The sequence below is a fragment of the Solanum pennellii genome, chromosome 2 (genome assembly GCF_001406875.1).
Source record: "Solanum pennellii chromosome 2, SPENNV200".
NCBI lineage: Eukaryota > Viridiplantae > Streptophyta > Magnoliopsida > Solanales > Solanaceae > Solanum > Solanum pennellii.
The window spans coordinates 35,288,087-35,305,482 of NC_028638.1; the positions used below are offsets into that span (position 1 = coordinate 35,288,087).

Consider the following 17,396-nt stretch of genomic DNA (forward strand, 5'->3'; position numbering starts at 1 on the left):
AAGATGAAAAACTTTTGGCTCCTGACCAAAAATAAATGTAATGGGGAGATGTTAAGATAACTTGTTGGCCTTATACACACAAGTGCTTCAACATGAAAAATAACATGCCCTCGAACCGAAAACAGACAACTTTGTTCTCATCGATAAGGGTCTAACTATCAATTGAAGACGTTTAATCAGTTGCTTTGCTAAATCATTTTGAGTATGAACATGTGTAGCAGGATGTTCAACTGTCATTTCAGTGAAAAAAATAATCATTAAATGCATGAGATGTAAAATCACCAGCATTATCAAGACGAATTATTTTTATTGCATAATCTGGAAATTGTGGTTTTAATCTTATTATTTGAGCCAACAACCTTGCAAAATTCACATTGCGAGTTGATAATAAGAACATATGTGACCACCTTGTAGATGCATCTATCAAGACCATATCATATTTAAATGGTCCACATGCAGGGTGTATAGGTCCACATATATCACCCTGTATCCATTTCAGAAATGCAGCCCCATCCCAACCTTAGACACTGATGGTTTGATAACCAACTTTCATTGTGAACAAGCAACACAAGAGAATTCATTTGATTGAAGAACATTTTGGTTCTTCAAAATATGCCCATGTGAATTCTCAATTACTTTGCACATCATATTATAATCGCGATGACCCAATCCATCATGTCAAATGATAAAATCATTAGAATCAGTAAACCTTTTGTTTACTACAACATGTGATTCAACTGTACCAATATTTGTATAGTACACCCCGGAAGAAAGTGCTGACAATTTTTCATGCACAATTTTCTTATCCGCATTTATTGTAGTAATATAAAGGTATTCCACCTTTTCTTCATTCGCAGTCTTAACATGATAGTCATTTTGACGAATAATCGTGAAACTTGATAAGTTTCTACGAGACTTACTACAATACAATGCATTATCAATTACCATAATGTTCCTCCAGGTAGTAATAAGGCCGCTCTTCCAGAGCCCTTAATCAATTTTGTACTATCGGATATTGTATTAACATATGCCTTTTTCATTACCAAATGAGAGAATTTTTTTTTCTCTTAGCATCGTATGAGTTGTGACACTTTCTATAAAACACATATCTCCACTACTCATCATGGATCCAGCAGAAGACTGAAAAATTTTATTTATATTCATAAGAATAAAAATACATAATAAGAATTACAAAACTTAGTTAAAGAAACTTTAAGTATATGAACTTTAAATAAGACACTAAAAACACATAACAATATTATTTATTTTTCAGTTCTATTATCAATCTTTAATTGCGATCCCTAAAGAAGTCCTCAGCTTCTAGATGAGTAATATCATCAAACCCATCAAAAACATCATCTTTCAATACTAAATTTGCCTCAATATTCTCATTATATTTTTGAGAAGATCCTGCCTAAACATCATCTTTAAGAGTCAAATATGACTCTACTCGAGCATTCGAAGTGGAGGCGCCACCTTTATTTCCTTTCCTTTTAAAGAAATTTTGATACAACCTGACAAAATGCTCAAGAGCCCAAAATTCATTTTTTCAGTGACTTTTAAGGCCACAACGATGACAACGATTGCCCTTTTCTTTAGAAAGATTATTTTGAGAACCCATACTGTTCTCCCTTTTGTTATGACCACTACCTCGACGATTATTACATCATTTTTTGCCTTTGCCATGCCCATGCATATTATTATGGCTTCAATTATTTTGTCTTATTTCAGATCGGCCGTGTGCTTCAACTGCGTGTGCCTCCGATAATGAAGCACTTCCAGTGAGACGGGCTTCATGATTTTTCATTGAAAGGTCATTATGCTGCTCAACCACCAGAAGGCATGAGATCATTTCAGAGTATTTATGAAAACCTTTTTCACGATATTGCTGCTGTAATATCATATTAGAGGATGAAAAGTAGTTAGTGTCTTTTCCAACATGTCTTTATCTTTTATTGTTTCTCCACATAATTTCAATTGGGAAGTTATTCTAAATACATCAGAATTATACTCAATGGCGGTTTTCTAATCTTAAAGTCGTAAGTGCATCCACTCATAACGAGCCCTTGGCAATACATTTGCCTTGAGGTGGTCATACCTCTCTTTCAAACATATCCACTATTTAAGTGGATTTTTTACTGTTAAGTATTCAACCTTCAGGCTTTCATCAAGATGATGACGAAGGAAAATCATATCTTTTGCTTTATTCTGACTTGATGCCTTATTTCCTTCGATTATACAATTACCAAGACCTTTTGCGGTAAGATGAATTTCAACATCAAGTACCCAGACAAATAATTTTTCCCAGAAATGTTAAGTGCCACAAATTCAAACTTTGACAAATCCAACATGATGAAAACTATGATAAAATAGTTGAGTTAATAACATGATGTTAATTTCTTTATACTAAAAGATAACTTTATGTTCCAAATGATTAAGAATTAGTATAAAGTATATTATATGCATGAATAGGAAATGTTACAAAAACATGTAAACTCATAAAGTATGAAACGATAGATTTAATGTATGTTCTAATTATTTTTCAATATTTATTTATAGTTTCAATAGTTATTAACGTCAAACATTTGTAAGTTTTTCATGTCATATATAATATAATACTACTCTCTTTATGACACACAAATATTTATCATAAATTTATGACAAGAAAATATTTACAAGTCTTCTAACTATCATGCTAGCATATTGCCTAGTATTAAATTTAGAGTTATAAATTAGTAGCATAAATAACATAACAATATAAACTTGAAACATATTGATTATTATGCCTAGTAAAGTATTATAATAAATATCTAAAGCAAGTAATACATGCATTAATAAAAATAGGCATAATACATAAATGTGTCATTTAACTTGACTTCAAATTACATTTATGCCCTTCAACTTTGGATGTGCACAAATAGACACTTAAACTTATATAAAGTTGAACAAATAGACACACAAGTTCTACATGTCATTTTTTGTCCTACGTGTATTGTGGCCATGTAGGACTCATGTGTTTATTTATTTAAAAGTTGGATAGTTAAAGTGTCTGTTTGTGCATTATGAAAGTTGGAGGTCAAAGTTAAAATATGAAGCCAAGTTTAGGGTCCAATATATATATTATGCATTAAAAATACTAATCAAAGATTTATGCAAGTCCTATAAGAGATGTTATAAACACACAAATATATACCTGACTCTAAAACAAAGTTGATTAACTTTTAGGAATTAATTTCAAATTAAGTATGTCTCAGTTGGTTAGAGACTCGTATTGATAACGTGTTATAAAACGAAAGCAAAAAACAATAATACTAAACAAAAAATGAAAGACAAATTCTAATGAGAAATATAGAGTAGAGAGTATTTTTTTTATCTCTTTTATTGTGTATTTTCCAAGGGTGAAGACCATCCTTTTATAGGATATTTAAGTCATCCTTTTATAACATTTGATAGTACATTACTATAATATTTAATTAAATATAATAAATGAATATATTACGTTACCATAGGTTTAAGAAACATCCACTGAATTTATAACAAAAAAGAAAAAAATAGTAAAGGAAAAAAAGAAGCTAAACAACTGAAAAGCAACATTAAATGGTGTATCTATTGTAATTAGCTAGAGAGGCATAAATGTAAAAGGATATACATCGATAATTAGTTTGCCTGTATAGGCTATATGCGTAGTTTCTCCTTAAAAAATATAGTAGAAAAGGAGAATTTTTATATATAGTCATTCGAAAATAGCTTAATTATGTTTTATAATTATAGTTTGCTAATTACGATGCGTAGTTAATGTTATATGAAGGAGAGTGACGAGCGAGATTGAGAGAGGCAGGAGAGATGCGAGTGAGAAAGAGCAGAGAGTGGAGAGAGACGAATTGTATACATATATCCGCAAAAAATAATTGAATATATGTAACTGGTATACATATTTGTTTGTATATTTGGTAAGCGAGATTGATACAGGCACGAGAGACGAGCGAGAGAAGAAAGAGAGTAAAGAGAGGCGAACTGTATATGTATATCGGTTAAATAATTGTGTATATGTATCAATTATTGTATTTGTACATATGCATACAATTTTAGTTCATATACAATTGAATCGAGTTAAAATATTTGTATTCGTATATTCAATCTCCTTCGTTTTATGCAAACGCAAATTATACATTGTATTTATGTGTTTTTATAAAGAGAGAGAGAAAGACAAAAAAGGTGAACGTGAAAAGATTTATATTTTTATAATTGTAAGTGTATATGCTTTGTATATCTAGTCTCTCTCGTTTTATACAAACACCAAATTATATATTTGTATTTGTATAAGTGAAAAAGAAATTGATAGAAGAGAAGGGAAAGAGAACAAAGAAAAAAAAAATGATGAGCGAAATTCAAGAGAGAGGGTTAAGAGGCATGTCAGAGAAAGGAAGAGAGGATAGAGGCGAGAGAATGTAAATCTAAACTTGATTCAATTATAATTAATGCACACTATAATATATTAGCTAATTAATTACTAAATATTCGCTTAACCCCATAATTTTTTCGTTAGAACAGGAAAAGAAGAATGACCCACCTGCATGGGAAATTGGGAAAAAAGTTTCAGCTAAGAAAGCATAATGTTAGAAGGGCTTTTATGTTCCACATTAAGAAAGTACAATTGTAAAACAACCAAGCACAATATTATTTAAGCATAATATTAGACTTCTCTATATTACCCTTGGCTAAGGAAGACATGTCAACCAATAACAACTTTTCTAGCCTCTTGTAATATTCTCTCCATCTATTTTTATTTGTCATGATTTTCTTGTTTTAAAGTCAAACGATAAATATTTTGACTAACGTTTTATAATGTATTTTTCATCTTGTTGATATGCAAAAAAATTTGCTATTTATAGTACTTTTTATATACTTTTGAATATCTAAAATTTGTGTAAAATATCAAATTGATATAATCTAATTTAACTTTGAAAATTAATCAAATTGACTTTCGAAAAAAACAACATGACAAATAAAATGAACAGAGGGAGTGTATAGCAGTACTTATTTTTCTTTTTAGTCCGTTCCAAATAATATATTCTTACATCAAGCAATAATTTAATTTTCGGAAAAGGGTCAAAAATAACCTTAAACTATTCGAAATAGCTCAAATATACCCTTGAACTATATTTCGGCTCAAATATACCCTTCCCGTCAAACTATAGGGTCAAAAATACCCTTCCCATTAACAGAATCTATAAACGCCACTTGGATGTCATGCGGATGCCACATGGCATGCCACATAAGCCAAAAAGGTTCCACTCATGCCATGTAGACTAATAAACTTCCCCTAATTTCCCCTAATTTTCTCCATTTCCCTAAAAATTTTGAACGATTCACTGAAAAACTAGCATCCCAAATAATCTTCAACCTCTTTCTGAATGAAACAGTTGATTCTATTACTAAACCTTTCATCTTTTCCATGTCATCTTCGATGAATCTCTATCATAAAAACGAGTAGCACGTATAAGGAAAAATAAATCTGGAAGAAAAATAGATCAGAATAATCATGTCAGCATAAGGGTCTACCCCCAGCTACGAAAGAAGTAACTGTCAATCAATAAAATTGCAAGATGGTAAAATTAACGATCTCCCTAGTCTAACCTTTTAGCTAACCACTGTACAAAATGGAACACAAAACTAGCATACTCTACTTTCTGCCTCTCCCCTAGTTAATACCTTCCTTAAATTTCAAGTAAAGAGGAAGGGGAAAAAAGATTAACAAAAGAAGAAGAAAATCTGTTGATTTTGCTTCATGAAGTTGACATTGATACCTTGATGGTGTCCTGAAACTGGGAAAAGAGATGTCCACCTCAAAAGTTTCAGAAAGTTTAAAATGTAGTACGAGTGAAATTCTATTGGCTTATGTGGTATGTCATGTGGCATCCGCATGACATTCGAATGACGTTTAACAGATTCTGTTAATGGAAAGAGTATTTTTGATTTTATAGTTTGACGGGAAGAATATATTTGAGTTATTTCGGATAGTTCAAAGGTATTTTAACCCTTTTCCTTTTAATTTTTAAATGCTTATTTTATTCTTAGTAAAATAATATATATAATCACACAAATATCTATTACTTATTTTAAATCATAATTTTTAAAGACCTTTTTTCTAAACTTTATGTTGAATCAAACTGACTCATCTAAAATACTACAATAAAGTATATAGATTGATTATGAAGAGAATATCTATTTAAAGAATTGAATACGAGTACAACAATATTTGCAGAGAGGATCGGAATAACCAAATACAAGGGTCAACTAAAATACCTGCCATCCAGTTTGTGTCCCACGTGTAAGGAACTCAAACTCTCCACCTACTAATACGCCACTCCCCTCTATTTCTACATGTTAATTAAATTAACCAACTACCTTAATTTTTCCTACTTCTACTACTACACATTCCTAATTATTCTCTTATTTTCTTAATCATTCTCTGCAGTCCAACTTGTTATCCTTAATTAATCAAAGATCTCATCTTTCTCTAAATTTTCTTATGAAGTTGGAATCTTGGACCTGTTTGTAACATTGGGTATTTGTAAAATTGGATAAAATGTCAGTTCTTGCTGTCGTCCATGTGTTTGTAGTAATGCCTCAATGACCAAGAAACAATAAGGAAGTGCCAGCCATTTATTATATTTTTCATGGAGTGAATTGGTGGTAGAAAGAAATGATGGTACCAGAGACAAATATGTTACCCTTTAATGGGGAAATGGAAAATGGATTCTGTAAGGAAGATTTATCAGACATAGAAGAAAATCAAGAGGAGTTGGATCAGTCGAGCCAGTCAAATATAGGGAAGCCACCAAGAAACACTACAGGAATGCGGCATTGTATAAGCCAAGCAACGTTGGCAGGTGCTTCGCCATTGGTGAGTGAACCCCATTTTGCCAAATCAGGATGAGAGTGAGTGTGATCTTATTATTTTCTGTAAATATATCTGAAAGCATGAGTTCAGTTGAGCCCGTCCTAGATTCGTTCTTTTAGTTTTTGCTTGCTTTTATAAAGTGTGAGTCAAGTGCATTTAGGTGTATGCTAATCCAAGTGTATTGGAAAAAAGTTACTTATTTGTTTTATACATCTTATGTCCTAACTCCTAAATTAGAAGCCAGAGCAAGATAACAGGGTTGTGTATGATTGTCTTTGGTGAATTCGAGGACTAATGTAGGACATAAAAGGTGCTACTTTAAAAGAAAAAAGAAGAAGAAAAATGCGTATGGTATATGCAGTGGTTTCTCTACCATTATTTAGTACACCTAATTACTTGGTAAGAGCAAGGTATAGGTTCAAATCCAACTCCTCCGATTCCAATACTGTAATACTGTAACATACAACTTCAAACTTCGATTCCAAGCAAGTTGGGGTCGGATATATGTGCTCTTGATGCACATGTTGCTCCATTCAAGTCGTTTATACCAAGCTAGAACTAGAAGTTCTCTACACCTTTTACTAGCATATAAGTCTCTAGTCTCTGGCACAGTGTTGTCAAAGGCACGCTTAAGCCTTGAAGCAAGACTCAAAACGTGCTGAGCGCTTCGCCTTGCTTTATGTGCATTCTAGTGTCATCATTAAGGTTCTAAGACAGTCTTTTTCTTTGCTAATGAGTCTCTTCTGAAGAATTGACACGAAACAATTGATATTTCACTTTATCATAATGTTTATTTAATATCGTTGGTCATATATTTGTCATACATGTTTATAATTATCGTCTTGGACTAAATATATATTTCGAATTTTTGTCCCTTTGTGCTTTTTTAAATTAAAGCCCAAACTTTATTTGCGCTTTGTGCTTAAAGCCCCAACGGACCTTAGAATTTTTTTGTGCTTTTCGCCTTTGATAACATTGCTTTGGCAAGACTAAAAGACTATAAGTATAAGCTGTCAAAACAACATCTCAATTAATAAAATTTTCTTTGTCTTGAGATTGAATAGCTTGATTGCTGCAGTAAGCTAATAAAGAAAGTCTGTAACTTCTCGCTACTGTCCACCTTTAATATTTTTATGCCCTTTTTAAGAAAGAATTATAAGTTGTTGCTAAATTGTGATTTGTTTGCTTTAAACATATTCCCTCCTTTTCTAACCCCGCAAGTTCTGCAAGCTTGTAGTTTTTGTAGATTGTTTAACTGGAGAAGCTTCTTATATGTCTTTATGCAGTTTCCTAATTGAATTTTTTCTTTGCTTTATGAAATATCTAGGAGTCGCCTACACAAATTCTTCCTCCTAAATCATCATCAAGTAACGATTCTGGATATGTTCCCATCTTTCGCTCAGGAAGCTATTCTGAGATTGGACCAAAACCAAACATGGAAGATGAGCATATCTGTATCAATGATCTTTGCAAACACATTGGCTCATCCAAGGGGCTTCTTTCTCCTGGGGCATTTTATGGGGTCAGTAACTTTCAGGTTATTCCAAACTGTACTTACTGTGAAAAGACTGAAGTGTCACGTATGGAAATTCTTCATACAAAATGTGAAAGTACCCTTTTTCATTAATATGGCCCCTAGCACCTGTTACTAGTAAACTGCAATATGACTTAGTAACAAAGTAAAATGTGATGCCTCTTCCACTCAACTGTTTCTGCATCTTGTGCCAGATCCAAGCATAAATAATTTTGAAATTCAATGTCGCGAGCATGATATCATGAGTAACACTTGTTTTTTTATGTGATATGCAACTGTTATAGAGATTTCACTAGTTGTGTTTCAGCTGAAAGATACCCACGTGAAGAATTTTAAGTTCCTGGTAATTGTCAACCTTTTTGGTTTATTTAAGGTGCTTGATAAATTTTTATTGTGTACTTTCAGGTGTTTGATGGTCATGGTGGCATTGATGCTGCATCATTCACTCAAAAGAATCTCCTAAGCTTTATTGTAGAGGATACACATTTTCCATCGATGGTCAAAAGAGCTATCAGGAATGCTTTTGTTAAAGCTGATTATGCACTGGCTGATACCCAATCACTTGATAATACCTCTGGAACAACTGCTCTGACTGCGCTTATTTTAGGACGGTAAGTGATTGACCTTCTTTTGTGTGGCACATTCATATATTTCTAAAATTTTCATCTCTCATAGGAGCTAGATGCATTCTTGCTGTGTCTGTCCCAATATTTTTTTAATACAAAATTTGGATCTCCTATATGTCAATGCTTAAGTTCGCAGGGTCTTGATCTATTGATGAGAGCAAAACACTTGATGTATGGATTAGTCATATGTCATGGGTTCGAACCCTTTCAGAGCAAAAAGCCTAGTATTTAAGTGGAGAAGGGTTACCTCTCTTGTGTAGTTTGCGACCTATTGCATAGGAGCGAGGGGTTTACCCCGTATGCACCCAAAGGGTAGAGCTGTGGGTTTCCGTTGTCATGAAAAATAGTGGAGAAGGGTAGAGGGGCGGGTTCATGATCCATTGAGTGTTCGCACTGTGTGCTATTGGCACTTGGGGATATATTTCTCGATGATCAGAAAAAAAAACGTATGTGCGATGTTTAGCTCAGATACCAGGAGTGCTTTAGTACAGAAGGGAGAAACATCGTTGGAACTTAAAACAAAAAGCTCATCAAATTGGGGAATTTTGAAAAATAAGCAAACTTGGGGGAAAAAGTGGAAGTGTCAATTATGATCACAAGTTGTCATTTCTACTGCTTGCTTGAAGAATTTGCTATCCTTACTTTGTAGCCATTCAAAACAAATGGGTATATCTTAATCCACTTTCCCATGGATAACCTAGTTCTAAAAGATTCAAGATTCTACTTTTCCTGGCTTCTTTATTTATGATTTTGGATGAATATGTTTTCCTAGTGTGAATAGGACAACAAAACATTGTTAATCTAACCAATCATTACAACAACGTACCCATAAAATCCTACAAGTGGGGTCTGAGGAGATATATGTAGACCTTACTACTACCTTAGTGGGGTATAGAGGTTTTTCGATAGACCTTCGGCTCAAATGAAAAGTTTTCAAAGCAGGATTGTAAGAAAATATGACAACAAAAACAGCAAGATGTGAAGAAAAACAAAGCAACAGATAGTAATGTTCTTTAAAAAGTAAGAAACTACACGACTACTAAATAATACTGCTAATAAGAAGAAGAGGAGAGGGGGGGGGGGGTCCCAAAAGAAGTGCGACAATACTCGGCAACCTACTGACCTTCCATCCTAATTTTTACTCTCCAAGCCTTTCTATCTAGGGTCATGTCCGCAGTAAGTTGAAATTGTGTGAATCTTGTCTAATCACCTCACCCAACTCTTTTTCGGCCTAAGCTCTACTCTCCTAACTCATGCTACAACCAACATTTCACACCTCCTTACTGGTGCATCCGTGCATCTCCTCTTCACATTCATTTCAACCTCACTTCCCTTTCTTGTCCATCTTGGAGGCACTCCCACCTTGCCCTGTATAACTTTGTTCCTTATCGTATCTCTTCTAATATGTCCACACATCTATCCTCATATCTGCTACCTTTATCTTCTGAACGTGGGAGTACTTAACTAGCCAGTACTCTAATGCATACAACAATGTTGGTCTAGCCACCACTCTGTAGAACTTACCTTTAAGCCTTGGTCTAACCAATTGGATTTCATTACTGCCTAATAATGTCTTTGGTCCGTTTGGTAGGAAAGATTTTCTTAGTGGCTTTAGCCTCATAACTTTCATTCTTGATATCTAGCATTTTTTTCTAATATCTATTTACAATGCCATATAGGAACTTACATAACTCAGTTATGCATCGATGAATTGTTTATTTATTATCCTTTTTCATTTGTTGTGTAGGTAACTTATTTTCATTCCTTTGTTCATGTTGTGGCGATTCACAGGACCATGCTTATTGCTAATGCTGGGGACTCTCGAGCTGTTCTAGGAAAACGAGGAAGAGCGATTGAATTATCAAAAGACCACAAACCAAACACTACTTCTGAAAAATTAAGAATTGAGAAACTAGGGGGAGTCATATATGACGGTTACCTTAATGGCCAACTCTCGGTAGCACGAGCTCTTGGTGACTGGCACATAAAGGGTCCTAAAGGTTCAAAGGGCCCCTTAAGCTCAGAACCAGAGTTGGAAGAGTTGATCCTGTCCGAAGAGGATGAGTTCTTGATAATGGGGTGTGATGGCTTATGGGATGTCATGAGTAGCCAGTACGCAGTAACTATCGTGAGGAAGGAGCTCATGCTGCATAATGATCCTGAGAGATGCTCGAAGGAACTTGTCAGGGAGGCACTAAAGCGTAATACTTGTGATAATCTAACAGTGCTTGTGGTTTGCTTCTCTCATGATCCACCCCCGCGAATTGAAATTCCAAGAACACAGAGGAAGAGGAGCATATCAGCTGAAGGATTGGATCTTCTAAAAGGTGTCTTAAGTGACATATAAAGCAGACTTGTTGTACAGATGAATTAACCATTGTCAGGGATTTTTCTGAGTTTTCTGCTGTCCATGTCAATGGTGGATACAAAAACAAAATGCTTATGTAAGGATCCTCAAACAACTTAGTTTTGATTTATTCAGTTGTCACTGAACTATCCTTGGCTGCTCTTCATAATAACATTCATATTCACACCAAACGGTTCCATCTCACTAACCATTTAAGTTGATTTGCAACAATAGGTATTTATTCGTAGCAAATTTTATATCTCTGCTTTCACGAGGTAGTAGTAAATTCTACGTACACTCTACCCTCCTCAAATCCCACTTGTGTGGGGTCAGAATATGTTGTTGTTATTGCATATTACTTAAAATCCTTATTCTTCTACAACAAAAATTATGTAACCAAAAGAGGAAAGAGTTAAGTTTCTCTCATATCGACCAAGACTCTCTTGAGTTTGAAATAAGCGGCAAGAAGCTCAGCGCGCAAGCAGCTGTGCGAAAGTCGATCCCATAAGTCGTTGCCCCTTAGCTAGAGCCGTCAATATGGGCTAGGCCCGTTGGACCGGCCTGGCCTAACCCGGGATTTAATAGGTCTGGGCTAAGATTTTTGGAGTCCATTAAGAAAAGAGCTTTTTAGCCCGGCCTGAATAAGCCTGCTTATTTGGGGGGCTTGAGAAATATCGGCAGGGCCGGCGCGTGGGCTTATAAAAATTAATTAGAAAATATAATATAATATTAAAATTTAAAAATAAAGAGAGTCCAAAATCAAAACAATTAGTTTAATATTTCTATTTAGATATTTATACTTTTAGTTGAAAAAAAATTTAATAAATATCAAGGAAAATGCACAAGTACCCCCTAGACTATGACCAAAATCCCAGAGAAACACATTAACTAAACTAAGGTCCTATTACCCCATGAACTTTTTTTTTTTTTTTTTGTAATTTTATACACCTTTTGTCTTATGTGGCACTCTACGTGACTCCACGCAATTGAGGCGCGTCGGAGATATTTGGATGCCACGTAAGCCAAAAAGGTACACAAAATTACCAAAAAAAAAAAGTTCAGGGGGTAATACGACCTTAGTAAGGTGTGTCTTTGGGATTTCGGTCATAGTCTTGGGGGTACTTGTGCATTTTCCCTAAATATTATAAAGATAATTTTATTTGTGAATTTGATTAACAAGTAGTGACATTAAGGTCTCATCTGTTTCCATTAAGATTAAGACGTCTGAATTTGAATACACATTTAAATATTAAGATGTGCATTAAGATCTAGATGTGTAAATCTGAATAAACATCTGAATATTAAAATATTGTCTCTAAATCTAAACACTAAATTACTGGGACAGTTTGTTTTCAATATATGAATGCACATATGGAATTTAACGTTATATCAATAAAATATTATCAAAACCTTGTTAGTAAAATAGTATTTTTCATATAAAATAATATTTTAAACATTTTTTACCGTAACAAAGGTAATATGATTTATCTTTTAAGAACTCAACATCAAGTTACATCATTAATATGACTATTTTTTGCACTCAAAATACTTTGAGAAACTAATATAATGCAATTTAAAATAGTTTGTATAGAATAGTAAATATATAGTTTAGAAAAATATTTTATTTTATCTTATTATAGAAATTTATTATTGTTATCGATCAAATAATTAATACTTTTTTATTTTTTGAAACCGTGCTAAATATTATATCATGGGAGTGCTTATCAATTCAAATATATTGATTAATTTATGAAAGTAAAAGATGTATATTATATTAATATGAATAAAAGAAATTATAATGACAAGCATGTAATTAAATATTAATTAAATAAGAAAACAACTTTTATGAGTTGTTTTGATTTAGGGTGTGTTTGGTATGAAGGAAAATGTTTTCCATGAAAAATGTTTTCCTGGAAAACAAGTAGATTTTGGACTTATTTTCTCATGTTTGGTTGGTGAGTAGAAAATATTTTTCGAAAATGATTTTTAGTGTTTGATTTATTAATGAAAAATATTNCCATGAGAAAATTGGAAATCCTTATACCAAGCACACTCATAGTTGAGTTAAGATAGGAGTTTTATTTTTTAGTCTGAATAGTGTTAAGGCTGTGTTACAGATCTGATTCATTCAGACATATCCAGACCCATTAAGAGACTTATAATAAAATAAAACAAACGAACTTAATGAACTGAATTTGAATAATTAAGATTCAGTTCTTAAAAACAAATACATGAGGAAAATCTGAATGATTAAGATTCAAACCCCATTAAGTGCAAACAAATGAGGCCTAACATAATATAATATTGTTTTGTCGATATTTATGATAATATTTTAAAATTATAATTTATAATTTAATTTAATAATTATAAAAAAATATATAATTTTTTAAAAAGTGGACTGACCCGGCAAGCCTGTAGCCACGTACTTGTGGGCTGGGCCAAACAATTTTCTGGCCCACACCAAAAATGGGCTAACCCGGCTTGACGCGTAAAATGTCAAAGCCTGTATGGGTTAGCCCGGATGGGGTGGGCTAGCCCATATTGACAGCTCTACCCTTAGCGCATCCCTTTTCTTGTAGGAAATCTAACGCGCGACCTTATGCTTTCTTATGCTTTGATAAATATTTCTAACAAATAACAAAATTTTAGGAAAATATCAGATTTAATGTGATGTTATCCACAAGGAAAAACTATAAATTATAATTTCAGATTAGTTGGTGTAGCATTAGCATGAATATGTTATTATTCAATTTATAATTTCATGTTCTCTCTTAAATTTCTTCCATTTATCTTAAAAATCTTTGCTTTCTTTAATGTTTTTTCATATTTCATATTTTTAATTGATTTTCTAGATGATTCAGCTTGATGTATTTATTGTTAATTTAGTTTTCATTTTCAGGACTTCTATGAATATTGAAATATACAAATTGAGAACATATTTAAGTCAAAGAAGTATGTATTTTTATTAATAACTTAATTTTTTTAATGAGATGGATCATGTACTTAATTATAGTGCAAACGTAAATAAGAAGTTTGGATTCAAATTTGATTATCATGCTTTAATAGTATTACAGAAATGACCACATATTTAACTCATTAAAATACAAATTTGTATGTCAAGAACATATTGAAAATATAATTGATTAATGAAAACATTATTCTTTCGAACTTTAAGTTTTAACTGAGATGAACACACACTATAACATAACATATAAACTATAAAATCAAACCAGTAAACTGGTTAGAAACTACTAACAACATTTATGGTATATATATATATATGATGAATTACACCAAATATCACATTACTCAAAACCATGAATACTAGAAAAAACATCATATTTTATTTTATTAAATTGGGATGGGAAATGGTGAGCAGACTACAAGATGGGAATCAAACCCTCATCGATAAAATAAAAATTTACTTAGTCCTACGTACTTAAATACTATGACATGATTAAAATCTAATCATTGAGAACACCTTCTCCAGATGTTTAGCCTTGAGATCAATATACTCTTTCACCTTCACATTTCTATATTTTGGTACAACACCAACATTATCCTTAGAAGAAACTAATGGAACAATCACAGAATCAACTTGAGGTCCAAAAAAATAAGCTATAGATACTCTATGCTTAGTTTGATCCACGAGAACTCGATGATAAACCGATGGAAATTCTCCATTGGAGAGTATATGAAGAAGATCACCTACGTTAACAATGAGGGCATCGTTGGAAACTGGAGTAATTGAAGTCCATCCTTGGTCTTTTTTCAAGATTTGAAGACCCTTTGTGTTATTTGTTTGATGGAGTATTGTTAGGAATAAGGAATCTGTGTGAGGAGCTAACCCTAATGCATGGTTAGGGTTAGGGCAACATGGATATGAATTCAATTGTAAGGCTCCTGTAGATTCAAATGACTTAATTGAATGTTCTTGAGATGGTTGTAAGTAATTGAGGATAAGCATCCAGAGTTGGAAGGATAGAGCTTTCATCTTCTTTTGATAATCTCCCATCACATCACTACAAATACCAAAACAAATAAAGAATCATAATATATAACTTTCAGCGTCTCAAATTATTTATCGTGATTTCTGAAAGTAATATCACCTCAAATTATCTATGTAATTAAGTTTAATGTTTAATATGAGAGACATATAATTATTGCGTAGAATTATTTACTTCTTGATTATATAAATATAAATATATTTTTTTGTATCGTCAATGTGTTCACTTAAACTGATAATTTTTGTATGCATTAATTCACATAACATCAACTTACCAAAATTTTTTATAGTCATGTGGCCAAAGTTCCTTAGCATGATCAAGTGGTGAATCCATAATGGTGAACCCTTCATGCCACATGAACTTGGAGAAAAATGGCGTAATTCGAGCTGTGCCATAGCCGGTGGCGCCAGTAGTCGATCTCACGACCTTTACCTTCTCTTCTGCTGGCAAGGCAAATAGTCGTCTTGCCTGAGATTCAACTTCATCAAAAAGTTGTAAAGAAATCCCATGATTAACAACTTGAAATATCCCCCATGTTTTGCATGCATGGCCTATAAGTTCCACAATATTAGGGGCTAAAAGATCAAGTATTGGGACAGTAGGGTTTTTTTCATCATGACTAATTGGGGAATTATTGATAGTAGGCCATAAATGAGAGTTTGGAACTTCTTGGATGGAATGAAAATCTATAGGAAGAATGTGTTGAAGGCTCAGGGGGTTTTCTTTGAAAGATTCTTCAAGAGTACTAGAAGTAGCCATTATTTTGGACTTTGAAGCAAAAACATATGTTGTATTGATATGTATATAGTTTTTCTTGGAATATATATAGTGTAGGAAATATAAGTTTTTACACATGGATTGGTTGGTCTTTTTTGGTATGTGTTGTCTATGATTAGGTTTTCAATTTTGGCAGGTTGAGCTATCATTTGATCATACATTTTGAATCATATATTTAATTTTTTCTTTAAATGGCTGTTTCACCTTGATTTGAATCATATATTTAAATTTTTTCTTTAAACATATATTTGACTTTGATTTTGGATGTACCATTTACTTTTTTTCTTTAAATATCTATTTGACTTAGATTTTGAATCACTCTTAAATATTTATCCTTAAATGTTTTTATTAGGCCATGAAATTCGATCTTCAAATAGTTTTTTTTATCGCCCAAAAGAGTCCACTTTCACTACTAAAAAAAGGCCAAAAAGAGACCTAGAAATGGAGACCTCAAAAATAGGTCAATAATAAGAGACCTCATGAGGTCGCTATTTAAATTAATATCTTTTAATTTTTTTTTAATGTAGGAGAGACCTTGTGAGGTCAATTTAATGAATAATTTTTTTTTTACCTGACTTATTTAAAAATTTTAAATTTTTAATCTAATTCTCATAAAATTGGAGACCTCATGAGGTCTCTTAAACAAAACCAAAAACCTAGCCAAAATTAAAATAGCTCTTTCTTCCCTCTCTCTTAATTTTTTTGGTCGACTGCGCGCCTCTCTCTCTTTCTCACTGACCTCGTCGACCGCGCGCCTCTCTCTTTCTCGTCGTCGGAGGCGATCGACGATCGACGACCGCCTCTCTCTTTCTCGTCGTCGACCGCCTCTCTCTTTCTCTCTCTCTCTGTCGACCCTCTCGCTCATCGCTCTCTGTCAACCCTCGCTCTCTGTCGACCCTCTCGCTCGTTGCTCTCTGTCGACCCTCTCGCTCATCGCCAGCTCTCGCGCCGCCGCCTGTTGCAGTCGCCTCAGCAGCAGCGCCTCCATCTCCAGGTAAATTTATTTATTTTTGAGACACCTCTTTTTAAGGGAATGAAGCAGGTTGTTGATTTATCTATTGTTGGTTGTAACTCTCTTACCTCCTTACCGTTTAGCATACTGCCGAGTAGCTTGAAGACAATAACCATATCTCGTTGCCAGAAATTGAAATTTTATCTGCCAGTCTGTGAGATGAGTTATTCTATAACATGTTTCTTGAGA

The 17,396-nt window shown here is 33.2% G+C and overlaps 2 protein-coding genes across 2 annotated transcripts; one reads left to right on the forward strand and one right to left on the reverse strand.

Moving 5' to 3' along the window:
* Positions 1-6,196: 6,196 nt before the first annotated feature.
* On the forward strand, positions 6,197-11,557 carry LOC107010445 (probable protein phosphatase 2C 47). Its single transcript, XM_015209730.2, has 4 exons — positions 6,197-6,907; positions 8,232-8,426; positions 8,844-9,049; positions 10,856-11,557. Exons 1-4 carry the CDS (start codon positions 6,707-6,709, stop codon positions 11,409-11,411), a joined length of 1,158 nt encoding a protein of 385 aa, XP_015065216.1. The 5' UTR covers positions 6,197-6,706; the 3' UTR covers positions 11,412-11,557.
* A 3,311-nt stretch (positions 11,558-14,868) lies between these two features.
* On the reverse strand, positions 14,869-16,177 carry LOC107009938 (gibberellin 3-beta-dioxygenase 1-like). Its single transcript, XM_015209236.1, has 2 exons — positions 15,693-16,177; positions 14,869-15,433 (listed from the first exon to the last, which is right to left on the reverse strand). The coding sequence occupies exons 1-2, from the start codon at positions 16,175-16,177 to the stop codon at positions 14,869-14,871; spliced, it is 1,050 nt and encodes a 349-aa protein (XP_015064722.1).
* Positions 16,178-17,396: the final 1,219 nt, after the last annotated feature.